The 17,461-nt window shown below is 40.7% G+C and overlaps 1 protein-coding gene across 4 annotated transcripts in view; it reads left to right on the forward strand.

Annotated features, from left to right (window-relative positions):
* Nucleotides 1-17,461, forward strand: part of NRXN3 (neurexin 3) — a 909,952-nt gene that overhangs the window by 208,915 nt on the left and 683,576 nt on the right. For 3 of the 4 annotated variants that reach the window (XM_050975204.1, XM_050975201.1, XM_050975202.1), the window contains one exon: nucleotides 3,240-3,401. In XM_050975204.1, coding sequence (XP_050831161.1) covers nucleotides 3,240-3,401 — 162 coding nt within the window. Of the gene's footprint in view, nucleotides 1-1,369; nucleotides 1,415-3,239; nucleotides 3,402-17,461 lie in introns of all 4 variants that reach the window. The other variant, XM_050975200.1, reaches the window with a different exon arrangement.

Here is a 17,461-nt window from a genome sequence, read left to right on the forward strand (position 1 = left end):
CAACTCTCTTGTTTGTAAAAATAAATTTACTAACACAACAATTTGCTGTGAGTAGGACTTCCTTGGTGAAGAATTCAGGAGTTTGTGCTAATTATTTCCAAGAACAGACTATTATTATGATTTCATTCCCACTGGCAAATAATTTTGGGACTTCATGCTCAATGCCACAGAGTCTTCAAAAACCTATTTCCCTAGTCAGTGTACAGCTCTGAAACCTGCAAGCAGATGGTTTTTGCATGAGGCAGCGAAGATCTTGCTTGTGTAATTTAGGATAATTCTTGCCAACGTCAATCACACTGGACCAGGGACTTGGAGTCTGCACAGGCTGCCCTTCCCTAGTAACACTAAAGCTAGTCACAGTGCAAAATCTCCTATGAAGATCTTTAGTTTCTTAACTGCTAAAACACAAAGAAGCAAAGTGTAAGCTCTAACAGTTGACATCTGCATGCCTTGGGACAGGTTAAAAAAGTTCTGCTGAACCAAACCGACTGGTAAATTCTCCTAGCTCTTGTGTAATAGAAATGCAGTGAAACAGGAGGGATGCTAAGTCTTGTCAATCTTCTGTCTTCAACCTGGACACAAGGGACACAATTCTTTCTACACAATTTCTTGACACATTTCTCCCTGCAGTAGGAGAGGTTCAATTCCTGTATCTTGGATGACAGAAGTGCGCTACAGGCAAACAGCCAAGCACAAGCACTGTTATGTGCTTCTCCTGAAAGTCACAAACTCAGCTGCTGTAAAGAAACCTGCAGACTGGGAAACTTGGAAGGAAGAAACAGAGTCTTGAACTCATCTTCATCTGTATCCTCCAGCCAAAGGAAATAGTGGCCTTGTGATATTCTGCAGCACTTTAGGGTAGTGAAGCTTGGAAGAGGATCTGGTGTGGTGGTGGGTGGAAGAAGGGAGTCATGGCTGGGTTTGTGCTGAAGGGGCAAACTGTGTACTCTGTGTGTATATCTCTGAGCATAAGGTTCTTATTTGAGGGAAGCACCTTGATGAGCATTTGAAGAGTAAGTATTGCACTGTTTTAACTTTGCTTCAGGTCTGCATAATGTATGTGAGGGTTGAAGCTAATGACTAATACCAGGGTGGGAAGAGTAGGCAGCCCCCTGTTTCCTTACAGTCTAAAAGGCATGGTTCCCCATAGAGTCCTGGTCATATTGTCCTCTTTCTCACTTTGTGTGTCTCAGGTGCCCCACGCCTTTTTTTGAAAAACTAACACTAGATCATTCATGCAATGTGTCATTTTTACTAACCAACTAATGTACTAACACCCTAACGACTCATCTTTGCTTTTAGTTATTTTAATTAACAATCGTTCTGTTCACGATTTTTTAATTTCCTTTCTTCCCCCTTTTCCGCAAAGCACTCAGGCATTGGACACGCTATGGTAAACAAACTACATTGTCTGGTAGATATCATTCTTATTGTCTCTTTTTTTGGGTTTGCCGTGTGTTACCTGCCTTTTCCTCCCCCTACCTGCTCTTTTCCCCCCTCCTTTATACTTACTGCTTCCTTTAATTTTATTCTAATTTCATTGAAAACACGTTGTTTTCCCCCTTCTTTTTTTTTTTTTTTATTTCCTTTCCTTTCTTTTTGAATAGAAAAATGAGCATCAAAAGCAACTAACACAGCTCTTCTGGAAATAGGGTTTGGACATTTCTTTCATTGTTTTCTTCACCTCTGTCTTCAGTTCTTTTCCTTTTTGGTGATAAATTGTTGGGGTTTTTTGTCCCTTGTTTTTGACTTTAGATTTCTTTCTTTTTGCTTTTCTTTTCATTTGGCTTTTCTTCTTGGCTTTTAGATTAGTGTGTTTTTTTACTCTGAAGGTTTCTAGATCGGAACCATTGCAGGGCCTCTAGTCTGTGGTGGTGAAGGCTCTCTTTTTCTCTCACCCTTTTGTTGTGACAATGGCTATTACAGGCAAACTGGCCAGAGTTGTCCTCTTTCTCATGATTTTCCCCCACTTCCCTCCCTCTGCTTTTTCTCCTCCTTCTCCCTCTTGCTTTCTCTCTCTCACTTTCTCTCTCTCTCTCTGACCTCTACCTGCGTGGCCAACAGGAGCTCAGCCGGTTGTTTGTTTCAGTACACACTCTGCATGGCATGTCCACGTCTGGTGACTCGCCCGTCTCCTCCTGGCCTCGATCTATTTTCCTCCATCTTCCCTTGCAACCACTAACAACATCAAGCAAAACACCTCAAATTCACTTCCTCCTCTCCCACCCTTTCCTTCTGTCACCCTTCACCCTCCATGTGTTTGTGGTTAGAGATTTTGGGGACATTTCTGTTTCGTTTTGAGTTTTTTTGTTATTATGGAATTTGTTTGGTATTTTTATTTTTTATTGCATGCGAGTGTGAAATGGTTGTTTCTCCCTTCTTCTTCTCCTTCTCTCTCTCTATTTTGCTTTTTTCCTATTGTCTTTCTGGACCTCAGATATATTGGCATGACAGGTCAAAGTGCAGTGTGTGCACGCTTTGTAGCTCTTTCTTTCTTTCTTTCTCATATCCACTTCTATCACATTTGTTGGTGTGCAATTGATTTATTTTGATTTATTTTGTTTTATTTTCTGCTTATATTTTGGTTATGGGTTAGTTTGAAAATTTTTTTCTTAGTTTTTTTTTTTCCTTTTTTTTCTGGGTTTTTTTTTTTTTTTTTTTTTTTTTTTTTTGTGGTGGGTGGTGGGTGTGTGTCTCTCCAGGTACATGGCATGCACATCCATAATGTATTGAAAGTGAGTTCCCTCTCCCCTATCTCTGAATGCATGATTGTCAGTGTGCCGTGAGCAAAAGAAACTTAAAAAATAAAAAATACCAACCTCGTCTTCATTAGTGGTTTTTTTTTTTTTACTAACAACCATAACTAACTGTAATCATTAAAATAAATTCTAATTAATCATAAAATCAGCTAATATGAGAGATGTCTTTCGAGGACAGTTATATTTTCTGGCCTGAATAGATGGAAAGCATCTGGATGGATAGGCTGCTGGGTAAGCCTGAGAGTGCTGATGCACCAGAAAGGGAAGAAGCAGATGCTGAAGCATTTCTCTGTGGGAAAATCAGACCAGAAAATAGAGCTTGACTTAATTAAAAAAAAAAAAAAAAAAAAAAAAGGCATACCAAATCTCAACGAAATCCTTAATAAAACTGGCATAAAATTGTAGGGGAGGTAAGTTGTTCTGTTCTGGATTGTAAGGTCATTGCTGGGATTTTCTTTGTCCATTGTGTCCCTCAAACAGGTGACAATCTCTGTGGATGGCATCCTTACCACCACGGGCTACACACAGGAGGACTACACCATGCTGGGCTCAGATGACTTCTTTTACGTGGGAGGGAGCCCCAGTACTGCTGATTTACCTGGGTCTCCAGTAAGCAATAACTTCATGGGCTGCCTCAAAGAGGTAACTATTTGAAATTAATTCTTGTCTCTGTGCTTTTGATTTGCTAAAGTCATCACTCTTTCCTGCCTTACGCAATTAATTCCTTCCCTTATGCCTAAATTTATACTGATAACTGCAACAGCTCTGTAAAGATAAACTTGCCATTCAGCTGGTCAGATGGTTGGAAAACTCATGAACTTAAGGGCAGAATCATACTTCTAGTGCTTGGATTACAGAAAAAATACTCATGGTAGTAGAAGAGGTTTCTTCTCTGAGCTGTTAGCCCTTCAGAAGAAAGCATTACTGTCTTCTAGGCACCACTTATAATGGCAATAGCCATTATAAAAAGACAAATGGCCTTTGATTACTAAGTAGCAATTTGTGATGAAAAAAACATAATCAGAAGCTTATTTAGAATACTTTTTGAGGTCCTGGATTTCACCTGGAAGTATAGTTAGATCTGAATTTTCCAGGAAGATACAGAAATACAATAAAACAGAAAAATGAAAGTAGAAGGTAGCATAAAAAGTGTAAATTTTGCAAGGAGAATGCAGCATGAAGGTGTCAGGGAGATATGCTAATCACATAGCATGTGGACATGAAGTGTACCATGTGTTATGATATCATTATTGAGAGATGCCTCTCCCTGAATTAAAGTGCAAACAAAACCATACACTGAAGTCAATAGTATGGATTTTATTGAACAATGAAATGTGAGGTAGAGAGATAGAAAGAAGTAGAAAGAGAGAAAAAGAGAGAGATTAAACAGAAGATAGTCACCACTCATGCATTCAGTGGTGTCCCATTGGTCCTTTTTCACCCTAGGCTTCTCAGGGGTGGGGGCCTGAGGTTACTCAAAACTTCTCACTGTTTATATATCTTTTCAAACAAGGGAATTAATGCTCACTGGTTACACACGTCTTTCATTCTATTGGTTAAATAATTCCCTTGCTTCTAATGTTAATTAGTCCTATGCTCAGTCTTTCTGTTTTTTGTAGTTGGTGGGTTTATTGTGGTGGTGGATTGTTAGTCAGTGGTCACAATCTCCACTGATGGAATTACCCTTTACCCAGCCCAAGCTAATTCAGCATAGTTCCTTTCTTTGTGGCCCATAATTTCTGCATTCTTCATGTCCATTTTGAGTTATACATTCTGCTCACACAGCTTTGTTTACCTCCCCTTAGGCTTGAGATAACACTTGGACAATAGAATCACCTCTATCTTATCTTAAGTTCCTGATCATGGTGACTTTATTTACAGTCCAAGTTTCTGGTATCCATGGATGCATATTTGGGGAAGGGATTGAGGGAGTCTGGGGGTCCCCTCAGTGGTCATAGAGGCCATTTGTCCCATACCTTGGGATCTTTGGGATCTTTGTTTGACCAGTGATATGTTTAGAAGTGGCTTCTTTACAAAATCTGCCACAGTAGGAATTTTTTGTCGGGATGCATTTGTCAGGGTGGGCTGACCAGATCTCACCTTTGCCTGGAGTTAGCACTATCCTTTCACTCCATTCTGTGCTCATCTCAAGGCAGTTGTTCTGTGGCCTCAACAGTATTTGAGATAGACAACTGTGATCTTTAGGTCCTTAAAGTTGGTTGCTAAGTCGGTGCACTTGAGTGGCTGCATTGGTCAGGAAGAGCTAGCTGGTTCTGAAAACTGTGTTGTCATACTTTGGCTGACTGCACTTGCCACATAGCATTGGGAAAATTCACACATGGGTAATAGAGATTGGACTGCCTGGCTAGCAGCAGGAACCTAAAAAGTGATCCTTGGAAAAAAAAAAAAAAACCCAAACCAAAACAAAAGATAAGTTCTGTCCAAATCCCAGACTTGGTACAGTTTAGTTTTGATGCTGGCTTGTAGTCATCTTTTGTCTTCTTTCTTCTCTCTTCTAATGCAATTTGTGATTATCACTGTGATTAATGGGCATATAGATATCCATGTCTCCACAAAGTGTTCTAAAAAGCTTACATAGGAGTCATGGAAGCAGCAATGCTGAGCTAGATGTTGTTCTGTGGCTGTAATTGCCTTGACAAGTCAGCATCCTACTGCTGCTCAGCTTGTGGTGTCAGGGTTTGTATGTTATGTGCCAGGCCTCTGATGTGAGGAAGAGTTGTTAGGGTCTGAAGCTGCTCTCCTGCCTGACCTCTGGATGAAAGGGATATACATATGCTAGAGGAGAGTTTGTGAGCATCTTATATAGGAAATGAAACTTTGCTGATTGAATACAAACTGCCATACAGAGATCAAATCCTTCTGGTTACATTTATAGAGACTTGGGCCTGATGTTCCTAGGCACTGAGCATCCCAGTTTGATTGAAATCAGGAGGAGATACAGCCTCTTAGTGTCTCTTTAAATCAGGATCTTAATTTTATTTATGGATGCTATGAACATTACACTTAGCAGAGGCCATTTTTATGTGTGCTTTAAGTCAAGCCAATGGAGCAAAGAAAGCAGTGACAAGGAAATCTTCAGGAGCTTTATTATTTATATAATCATTTGTATTCTGTTAGCTCGCACAATGTGCTAAGAGCCACCAACATAGTCATCCCAGGCTCATAATGTTCTGTGAGAAGGAAAACCCAGGAAACCGCTTAAGAATGAGAGGAAGAAAAGAGATAATCAAAATTTGCTTTGTAATCTTCACTTGACTAGGCAATGACAGGAGATGTGTATGAACAGATGTCTTGACTTGATGGTTGGTTTAGAGCTATGGTCTGCTTAGAAGCAACCCGCTTATAGTAGTCCAGTAATGCTTTCAATGAGCTTTGATCCTGGAGGAGGCAGAACGGGGTTAGTGCAGTGCTTGTGTGCTTATGATGTGTCTGGTTCCAGAACTGGCTACGGGGAACTTGGCTTTCTGTGTAGCTTGTCAGCATATTTCATAAATCAGTCTGCATAGCTTATTTTTCAAGCTTACATTTCTTTTCTCCATAGCCAAAAAGGATGCTCAGTCTCTCACTAGCCAGTACTGGAAGAACTTGGATTTTTTAAAAAAATATTCTAAGTTAAAAAAGTTAGTTGAAGGGGTAGGGTAGACTTAACCAAATATTGTTCCTTTCAGTTCATGCTTTCCAGTAGAGCAAAGATCTTCTTTTATAGTTAAGTCCTATCTATGTAATTGCTGATACCAGAGACACAGCACACCCCTGAGTAGATAGCACTGTTTGTAACGGTGGAGAACATCCTGCCAAGCCCTGTGCTGATCTCTTGAAGGTGTTAAAGCAGAATGGTCTCTGCATTCGTTCAAGACTGGCTCTAGGCATGTGTCACTTTCCTAGGAAGGTAAAGGGATTTATGCAGGCTTTGAGGTGAAACTTTCAGCCTTTCCTCTGTAAGCTTTTGTATTTCCTCTAGACTGCATCAGTCTGAGAATACACCAACAAATTTGCTCGTGCTAGGCTAAGAGGGCTCCTTGAGTGGCTCATTGCCTCCCTCCTTCCTCTGAGATGACATGCAGGTGCTGGAGTGGCAGGGCTCGGAGTGCCTAGTGACCATCTCTGCCCTTCGCAGCAGGAAGGGACTTCTCCACCCAGCCCGGGCTGGTGCCAGGAGGAGGGGCAGCTCTGGCAGGGTAGATACTTCATGTGAGCAGAGTAAGCCTTGGCTAGAAGGATTTGGAGTGTCTAAGAATGTGTTCCTGGCAAGGAACTAAGAGTCTCAGGGCTCCTCTGCTGTAATATCTATATATTTCCTAAAATTAATCTAAATATCTAATTATCTAGATAATGTTTTATTTAGGTCAGACAATTTCTGACCTAATGGTACCTCCTTTTACCATAGAATACATCCTCATGTCTCTCCTTTGGGGCTATAGGTTTTGACTGAACAGATTCCACAAAGCTGGTAGCAGTAATATACCTAAATCATAAATACAAGTATTTAATGTGTAGTTCAGGTTGGGATTTTTTCTCTATTTTCACTGGAATTAAAGAGTTCCCTATGTGTGGTGAACCATGTTTGTTTTGCACTTCTCCATAGCCATCCTGGCAATGTTGCAGTATACCTGACACTGTAATGAGGCAATGAGACTGGAAAATAGTCATACAGGGTATGCAAATAGGGTAGTGCACACACGTGAAATATGGACATTGCATTGAATCAAAGGTTTTTTGCATTGAATCCACTTGCATAAAATCTAAGGTGTTTTGGACCTTCGTTCTTAAAATGAATCATTCTAGAGAAAATCTTGGGGGAAGCTGGTTCATCCATTTCCTATCATGGATGAAACCAGATATAGAGATAGGACAGGAGAAAATACAGGAACACATCTGGAGACAATTGAGGAGAAATAATTTTAATGGGCGTCAGGGAAGGTGTGACAGTGCTATAACAGATAGTGATTTTTAAAAAGGGAGAAGCACTGATTGAAGGTGGAAAGGGAAGAGAATCCAATAATGGGTTGAATGGAACTTGCATGGCCAGAAAGGGTTAGGACAAAAAAGGTAACAAGAAACAACTATGTTTTGCATGTAATCAAGGGCCTCAGGGAGGAGGTTTTAGTAATCAAGGATGGAGATGGAAAGTGGCAGGGAGGGAATTCAGCTGTGTGGGCAAAGAGGGAAAAATGGTATTTCAATATCCAGTTGCTAGGGAGGGGAGAGAACCCGAATATTTCCTGGGGTTAGGGAACCAGACACTAAGATTTTATTTACTTGGAGCAGGACTTACATGGTACAGATGGAGATGCTTTAGAAGAGCCTAAGGTGGTCCCTATAGAATGGATATTCATGAGAGAATTTATGAAATCTTTGCATTTTTCTGTCAATCCTTTATTAAAATCTCAGTTCTGAAAAATGTTGATTGGTAGTAGCAGCTTGATGGAAGCACTGAGGCTTGCATATGGGTGGAATATGGCAGAAATTATTACAGAGGTCAGGCACCATCTGTCTCTGATGGGAGAAAGCTGTGAAAGCTTAGCTAATTTCTCTCTGTAATTTAACTTCTAGGAGCCAGATTTCAAAATGTTTGGTGAGTGTGCCCAATTGCTGTATGTAAATCTCAGATGCTATCTGCAAGCCAGGTCTTTTTCAGGACTATTTGATGTGTAGTGATGATGTGGTTTCTGTTTGGGGATGAGTTTTTCTGACTGCAGTGTCAACTTGGGAGGAGGCTGAAGGTGCAGATGGAAGGCAGCCGAAAACTGGAGGCAGAGAAAAACAGTCAGATAGAGAAAGTTGTAGTTGTAAAAGTCCCTCCCTAAGCCCAAAAGCTTTTGGGTGCCCAAGATCCCCTTCCACAGTTTAACAGGTCCCAGGAATGCATAAGGGGAGTATCAGGAATCAACAGTGTTGGGATTGCCCTGAGGTACAGTGGAGGAAGTTATGACATGAATGGCACTAATTGCCCACATATGTTAATCCAGTACTGCTGCTCCAGATGTGCTATAGTGTTTGGGCCTGTCTGCTTCCTATCTGTATTATTTAATAAGTTTAACATTTGAAAAAGAAAGGGAGAAGCTAATGGCACCATGTAGAAGCAGACAAAGCACAACCAAAGGTTGAGTATTATTCCACTCCTCAAAATATTACCTGTTCTTGTCTTGGTCTCTCATTAATACTCTCTGCCAGAGCCTTCAGAATAGACTGGATGATGATTATTACCCTGATTCCTAAGATTCCACATTGAGAGGTCTGTAAACTTTTTGGTTGCCTCCCACTCTCAAAGTTCCAATTGCATTGCTGCTGCTTTGGGGGATCAGTCTTCTGTTGCAGCTGTACAGTGTGTGTCTTGGGAGTCAAGAATGTCACTTGTTTTCTCTGTGCATCTGCAGAGCATCCAACACAAAGCCTTCATCAGGATTTTGAGTACCCTGTTGTAGCGACATAAAACACTGGAGACGCAGGCCAGCATTTTGAGTAGCTGCTGATGACATTCTTAAGCTAATGAGAAAAAATCCCCACTTATTTCTGGAAAGATTTAATTTTGAGGTGGGATTGGAGGCATTTGGAAATTGAGCGCAATACTGTAGGAGGCAAGATGCTGAGAGAATTCTGAGCAAGACCAATAGATGGGGAAGGAAATACGGAAGTGTTTTCTCATTGAGTAATGCTTATAAGCTTAGATCCTGGGCTGGTTTGCATTTGATATTTCTGTATTAGCTGCAGCTTTGCTTTAGCTAAGGGGTTATTCAAAGCCTCTGTTCCTAGTGTAGCTTAGCCCTTGCTTACTCTTCCAAAGTGAGGTCTCTGATAGCGTTATTGACTTGCTTCTTGCATGACACTGAAAGAACTTGGTTACCTTGGTGTATATGCATCCATAACAACAGCTTTGCTGGCATAATGATATTAAATGAGTGTTTGTTGCAAAATAACATAAGCTAACCTCAGTTATTGATCAATCTCTTTCATCAAATGTTTCTGGATGCATAGAAAAGCGGAAGAGTACTGTACTCACAAATGTAGAAAGTTTGCTCATTATCTCATAGATCCATGAAAAGTATTCCAGTTAAGCAGGAAAACAATTTTAAATTGCTTCATGAAATTCATCTTTAGTGAATGGAGTGTGAAAATGAAGTGCTAGAGGTTTTTTTCAATTAGTAAAGCATGTGAAGTCCAAAGACAGTAACTGAGTTTTGAGTTTTTAGCTTTGGGGCAGGAGATGGAGGAGATGCTATTTTGTCAACTGTGTACTGAAAAAAGCTCTAGACTCCTAAAATTCTTTTTTTAATGCAATTCATATAGCAAAGGCTGTAGAATTCAAAAGCCATAATGAATCTAGTAGTAAAAAACTTTGTTTGTTTGTTTATTTGTTTTATATTTTCAAATTAAAATAATATAGGTTCTTGTTAAGGTCACATTTATTACAAAGTAGCATTTTGTTCTCTGGAACTCCTATCAGTCAGCAAACAGCATTTTGTAGGCATTCTAGGTCGGCCTGAGCACATATATTTTCTTGAGGATTAATTTAAAGGATGATGCACATATCAACAGTTCAGTGGCCTTGAACTCCTAAACTTACTGCACTTTTAGAAATTTTACTAAAGTAATTAATAGCCAAAGTCTGAGTAATAGAGTATGTATGTAGATTGAGCATACCTTCTGAAGCAAGCATTGATGAGCAAACATAGAAACTGGATCTTTCTATGCATGAGGTGTAAGAGGTTTCTTTTTGCAGGACTGTTTGAACTATGTACTGCCACCATCCTTACAAGCTAAAGAGAATCTATGGAACTAAAACAAAGTGGAATAACTGAGTTCAACTGTCTTCAGCTGCCACTGGAACAGGTGCCTAGGGAGGAAACTAGCAGCCAGAGGTTGGTGTCACCACTGGGCAGTGGGCTGACATGTCACAACAGGAAGGGAGCACTCCACTGACTCCCGACTGAGCTGTCTGCATGTGACTCTCAGTCCTGGTGTTGTGGCCATCTGTGCTTCCTTTGCAGTAGGATCATCAGGATCAGGCTTTTTTCTTGTGTAATGAACCTAACTCCTACTGAGCTTCTGTGGCTGCAAGAGGTGTGCCATGTGCTGTGTTTCAGAAAATGAGAGGGTTTACAGGTGTAGAACTATCTTTATATCAACAAATTCAGAAAATGTAATGGGGATTGGAGCAATATAGCCTGTGTTCAGTGCATATAAAAAAGTTACTTGGTATTGATTCAATATTAAAATGAAAATCCTTACAAAAATATGTGGTCTAATCTCTACCCATTGAAGGCTGAGCAAACTACAACAGGATATATTGATAGACAAATGTAGCTGAGTCCAAAGTCATCAGCAGAGCAGTGGTGATACTCTGGTAAGGATTTCTGGCTTTCTTTCTCATATGCTGTTAGCCAAATGTGGACCCATCATAATGGATGCTGTGATCTTAACTTCAGCTGTCCAAAGTCTGATTTGCTCATCTTGGACTGAAAGTAAATGAGCCTCTTTTGCTTTACCTGGCTTTGTAGTTCACTGAGATCAGTAAACTCTTGGTTTGGATGAATACTGAAAATAAATAGGAGATGTGTTTTTATTTCTTGCTCGCTAAAGAGATGGCTAAACATCCTGTCAGACAGAGATACAAATGGGAGTAGTTTTGAAGAGTCAGAACAGCAATATGCTAATATAGATATAATTACATGAGAGAAGCTGCAAGACTGTTCTCTTTTATATACATGTGTATAAAACAGACATTTTTGGCTACTTGACAAGTGTCCCCTCTTTGGGAGAAGCAGACTGACCCTAAAAGTTTGAGTATTGCTATGAAAGGTGCATTTGTATTGTGGGCAGTGGGGGATGACTGAGCTGCTGTTACCCACCACAAAAATCCAGGCTGCTCAGCTGCACCAGCAAGGGAGGCAGGAAAAGATGATGAAGTTTGAATGTTGAGTGAGTGGGCTGAACAACTCCGCCCAGGTCTGCCATTCTGCTGTAGCAGTGAGCCAGCTGTCAAGTGTGAGGAGCACAGGAGTGGGCAGGCAGCTAATGGGCAGCATTTGTTATTTGAACAGCCTGGAAAAGGCAGCAGGCTTGGTATAGTACAAGCAGGTTTTGTATAGTCTCTGATAGGCTCTCTGTTTTAGTTCTTTGTCATGGCTGCTCTCTGGCTTTGGTCTACTTCTGTTTCACTGAATATTTGTGCTTTAGGATTGTTTTCTCTCCCTCCTTTTTTCAAACTGCACAGGCAGAATTCATTTAGTTGGAATTAACAGTGTATGTATCTAGATTCCTAAGCAAATCAATGGAATTAATATAGATATGTGGAAGGATGCAATTTTAGCTCTGAATTGCTACTTACTGGTTTTAATGCACTTTAAGCTATGGTTCCATAAGTGGAAGTGTTAGAAATGGTAGCATCAGAGCTCAAAGGTGAATTAGGGTCAGCCCCTGACCTCTGCTTCCTGTAACTATCTAGACATAGATGTAGGAAATGGGAGTTATTTGAATGGGTCTTAAGGGAATATCAGGAGGATTGTTATATTGCATACAGTGGCTACTAGTGACTTCACATTGCCACAATGTTCAAATGTTCATATTTTCTAAGCACAAATCTTAGCAGTTCAATACTTAATTCATCAGGGTGAGCATCAGTTATCTGAGAGCTGCATGGGGCTGGTGCCACACAACTGAACAGTAACAGCTGCATCCAAGAATGCAGCAATGTGTAGTGTGCAAGTCACAAACCTCCTCTGTCCAAAATGAAAGAGGCTGAGAGGTGGTGTCCCATGTCTAGCACCCTGAGAGGTAATTGTGAGTGATGCCTGCAAAGCATTCTTACTGTATCAACATCAACAAGCAGAGGGAACACAGAGGTTTTGGAATGGTGGCAGAGATGAAAAATGGCATTTGGAAATAGGGCTTGAGAATGGCATAATCATTCCTGTTAAATCTGTGCCTTTCTTTCTGATTATTAGCCATTTTAAGTGAAATGGGTTTTGCATCTAGAACAAGTCTCTGAACAGATGATTAATGGTTTTATCTGTAATAACTTTACATTTTATAGAACCCTGCTAGGAGTCCGCATCTGGTGTGCCAAGCTATTTAAAGCTGTGTTAATTCTGTTAATTGCTCTACGTTTATTTGGATTGCTGGCACCTGCGGGCTTTAGGATAATGGGGGTGGGGGTGTGTGTAGTTCTCTCTCTCTTTCTGGCTGAGAAAAAATGAGAGGACTATTTCCTCAGCTAGGAACAGGGCCTTGGCAGAACATCCTGGCTGGATTGGTTGTCCTTGAGATTTCCCTTTTTCACTACAGCTGAATGCAGTGAGATGCCAGCCAGAGGCAAGATGCTGCCCTGATTGGGGCAGGAGGTAGGCGGACAATCTGCTTTTGCACGCACTTACCAACATGAGGCAGCAGCAGCAACTGGGAATGAAGCCAGTAATTTTTCAGAAGGCTCGTCAAGTCAATACCATTCTGATCCTGCTTCTCAGCTGCCTGCCAGTGTTCCTTTTCCAGTTTATTTTTGTTTGTGAAGTGTTCCAGTGGGTTTCAAGCCCTGAACAGATGTGAAGATAAGTATGCTGATGCTTTCTGAACTTCCATCAGAGAAAAGATCTGGCTGTGGAATGCAAGACTTTTGACTAAAACATTGCTATGAAATGCCAGGAGGGCAGAATAGTTGTTTTCATGTTTGCAGCTGGATTGGCCAAACCACTGCAACAACCTGAAACAGACTCTGATGACAAAATTTTTCCCAGTCTCTGGCAAAATTACTGCATGGGCAGCAAAATGGGGAAGCAAAGTGTTTCCCTCATATTGTTAACCACTGGCTTAAAAGTTCAGCAGAGCCTGAGAGGTTTGGTACTTAGAGGTTTTAGGCAATATGAGCTCAATATCTGAGTGGGTAGAGGAGGTGGTTGTTCTGGTTATGTAGGGCCCAGTTCTCTCACACCTCTGACATGGGTTTCTAGCCTGTGTTTCAGCTTCAGTGATGCTAGGACGACCTCCCAACAAACAGACAATTAACTAAGATCAGTTCACACTCTATTACTTGTTTTTTGGCTGTCTTCAAAACAACTTTTTTTTTTGAGAAGACCAGTGAGCTAAAGTGAAATCTGTTCTCCTAGTGCTGCTGATCTAACCATGTGTGTATTTCTGCAGCTACCCTGTATAATCCCTTATGGTGACTGACTAAATGGAATGTTGGTTGTAGCCTCCCAAAGGAGGGGGACTGCCATATCACCCTTCTCAAAGATGTAAAGGACTGTAAAGAAAACCACATATAGAAAAGTAAAAAGTTTTTTCAAGACCTTGATAAACTAGGATCCTTGTGATGACTCGCAACTTCTAAAGAACAAGGCTGTTGTGTTTGTTGTCTCTTTCAGGAGATTGTATTACTGGGGATGCCCACTATTTATTCTGCCCAGATAGTGGCTAAGCAGTCAATTGCAGTACTAAAACTGGTTACAAAGCAAAGCTCTAAGAAAGGAGAGTTCATATTTAGAGTTCATATTTAAGAATGGATTCTTCCTCGGCAGCTTCAGTGTTCAGCTAACAAGATAAGCTGTCAACTGAGCACTTTCCTCCATTTCCCTGATTTATATTTCAGGGCTGATTTGTCTTAAAGTAGCCTCATCTAAGATAATGAGAACACTGAATATCTCTGTTCTCCTTTGGTTTGGTGTGCTTGCTTCTCTCTCCTTGTCTGAGCCTAGTTCTTGTTATTCATAACTGACACTAGTACGCCACATAGATAGCAGTGCTATCACTTCCTCTCTCTTCTCAGTTTTTTTCTTACTGTGTATTTCTCATATGTTCTCTAATTAGCATATGCTTAGCTCTTCTGGCTTCAGGCTAGTTTTCATGTTTACAACCTCTGTGACACATTTTGTTAGAACTTCAAAAATCATATATCATAGGAGAAATTAATTATGCATGTAACTTATTAGGTTAATAACTTTCATCTTATTGTGAGCTTCACTTAAAGTTATGCATTAATAATTCAAAGGACAGCTTTGACATCAAGTGTGTTTTCTAAAGCACTCTCTCCTTTCTTATGAATCTTGTGTCTGTGTGAAAACCACAGATGGTTTTTAAAAACTTGGTTCCAGCTGTTTCCACATTTCTCCTGGAGGCTGGATTTGCCTGTGCATCCAGCAGAGGAAGACAATTAAATGTTGGTCTCCTCTTTAGTTTTGCAACAGGAGTTTAAGGGAAAAACTTGGTATGTATGAAGACACCTTTTGGTAAGAATCATTGAATGGTTTGAATTGGAAGAGACCTTTAAAGGTCATTTAGTCTAACCCCCCTGCAATGAACAGAGACTTCTTTTACCAGATCAGGCTGTTCAGAGCTTCATGCAGTCTGGCTTTGAATATTTACAGGCATCATAACCCCTCTCTTGAAGGCCTGTGCCAGTACCTCACCACCCTCATCATCAAATATTTCTTTCTTATTACTAATCTAAATTTACCCTCTTCTAGTGTAAAACCATAAGCCTTTGTCCTATTGCAACAGGCCCTGCAAAAACGTTTGTCTTTCAAAAGCTCTCCTTAAGTACTGAAAGGCTGCAATGAAGTTTCTGCAGAGCCTTCTCTTCTTCAGGCTGAATAATTTGAACTCTCTCAGGCTGTCCTTATAGGAAAGGTGCTTTTGCCCTCTGCTCATCTTTGTGGCCCTTCTCTGCATCTACTCCAGGGCTTTCAGCTGACCTTATTAGAGACCTTGTTAAACATCTTGAGGTTCCCATGAGCCCACTTCTTGAGCCTGTGCAGGTCCCTCTGTATGGCATCCCATTCTTCAAGGTGTGTCAGCTGCAATCACTCAGCTTGTTGTCATCTCCAAACTTGATGGAGGTGCACTTGATGACACTGTCTGTTACTGATGAAGGTACTGAGCAGTCACAGTCCCACTATTCACTGATCTCCATTTGGGCATTGAGGCATTGACCACAGCCCTTTGGATGCAACCATACAGCCAATTCCTCGTCCACTGAACAGTCCATCTATCAAATCTGTATTTCTCTAATTTAGAGAGAAGGATGTTGTGAAGAGCCATGTCAAAGGCCTAGATCTCAAAACTGCCTCCTCAAACACCCATCTGACAGATCAGTTGTGTGGCAATACTCCCCTAAAACCATTCTACAGACTCCAGTTCTTTGGAGTGCAGCAGACAAGCTTTGATGGTGGTGCCAAGGACTTAAGAATAGTACTGGCATTGTATTTGAGCTGTCACAGCCAGGATCTTCCTTGGTTTCATTGAAGCCACAATAAGTGTATGGTTGGGAGAGTTTTGGCAAATGTAGTGTAGCTTTCAAAAGTCTTTCAGTGATGTGTCTCACCAAAAGGCTCTTCAGGAACTGAAAAAGCAATGGCAGAGAAAGAAGGTCTGGGCACAGAGGAAGAACTGGTTGGAAGGTAAAAACCAGAAGGGAATAAAGAGAATGCACTAAATAGTTCCCATTGGAGGGCCCTAGTGGAAAGTCATCTGAGATCCATGCTGAGGTCTTAAAGATTCATTAGAAGAATTGAGTGGAAAGGAATGTGGATGGAGACAGCATACATTTTACTGAGAATGCAAATTTTCACCTGAAGATTGTCTGCAGGATTGCAGAGGATGACCTAGTAATGCTGAATGTCTGGACAAATAAATAGCAGATTAAATTATATGTGTGTAAACACATATTGAGATGTTTATATTGGGGGAGGGGAGAGAAAACAATCCCTATGCAAGGCAATCCATATGCAATGATGGATTTTGAGTTGTTTCTGATGTTTTTTTAAATAATTATATAATAATATTTACTCAGTGGTCAATATTGGGCAAGTAAGAACTTCTAATGTTATGCATTTCTTGGAAGGGAATAAGAACAAAACAGAAAATATAATGATGTCATTAAATACAACCACACTGGACACTGTCATCCTGTTGTTTTAATCTCAGAAAGGGGAGAAGGGCAACAAAGATCATTAAAGGTCATTAGAGAGATTTCTATACAAGAGCTGTCAGTACAGCCTGGGGCTCTTCGTAACTGAACTGACGGGAAAAGGATATGGGAGTGGGGAATCATAGCGTATTTTCTGTTTCTTTTTGAATACAGGGATTAAGTGTAAGTTCAAATGACAAAGGTAGGGCAAGCTTCAGAACAATCAAAGAGAAATATGATGGCAGTTAAAGTCATGGAAGTCCTTGCCATGAGATGTTTCTGGGCCTGGAAAAACCACAGAAGAAAAATTATTGATGGTATATGAAATACAAAGACATAAGTTTCTGCCTGCAGACTCTCAAAAGCCCCAGATGAGTGGAGCCTGAAATGGTTTTTATGGGTGGGTATTGCCACACAGATGCTCTGCTAGACTTGCTTGGGTATTTGAGGAGGTGGTTTTCAGATATAGGATACTGATCCAATGTAATATGGAGAATTTTATGTTTAAATATTTCCTGGTACAGCTACACCATTTCTAGGCTCCCTGCAGTATTTCAAAGTTGATATTCCATTTTCTTTGCCTTCTGTGAACAGCAGTGTGCCACAACCCATCAGAGGCCGTAGTACACCTAATCCCTTCATTGCACGTATTGTATAGCAAGGTCATGCTCCTGAAGGGCTGTGCACAGCCGAGGGGGAAGGCAGCAGAGAATCAGTCTGGTGTGAGGTTTGGCATACAGGTTTGTGCAGCAATGTGTAGATGTGCAAGTGAGATGTGTTGGAA

The sequence above is a fragment of the Serinus canaria genome, chromosome 5, assembly GCF_022539315.1.
Source record: "Serinus canaria isolate serCan28SL12 chromosome 5, serCan2020, whole genome shotgun sequence".
NCBI classification, from domain to species: Eukaryota; Metazoa; Chordata; class Aves; order Passeriformes; family Fringillidae; genus Serinus; species Serinus canaria.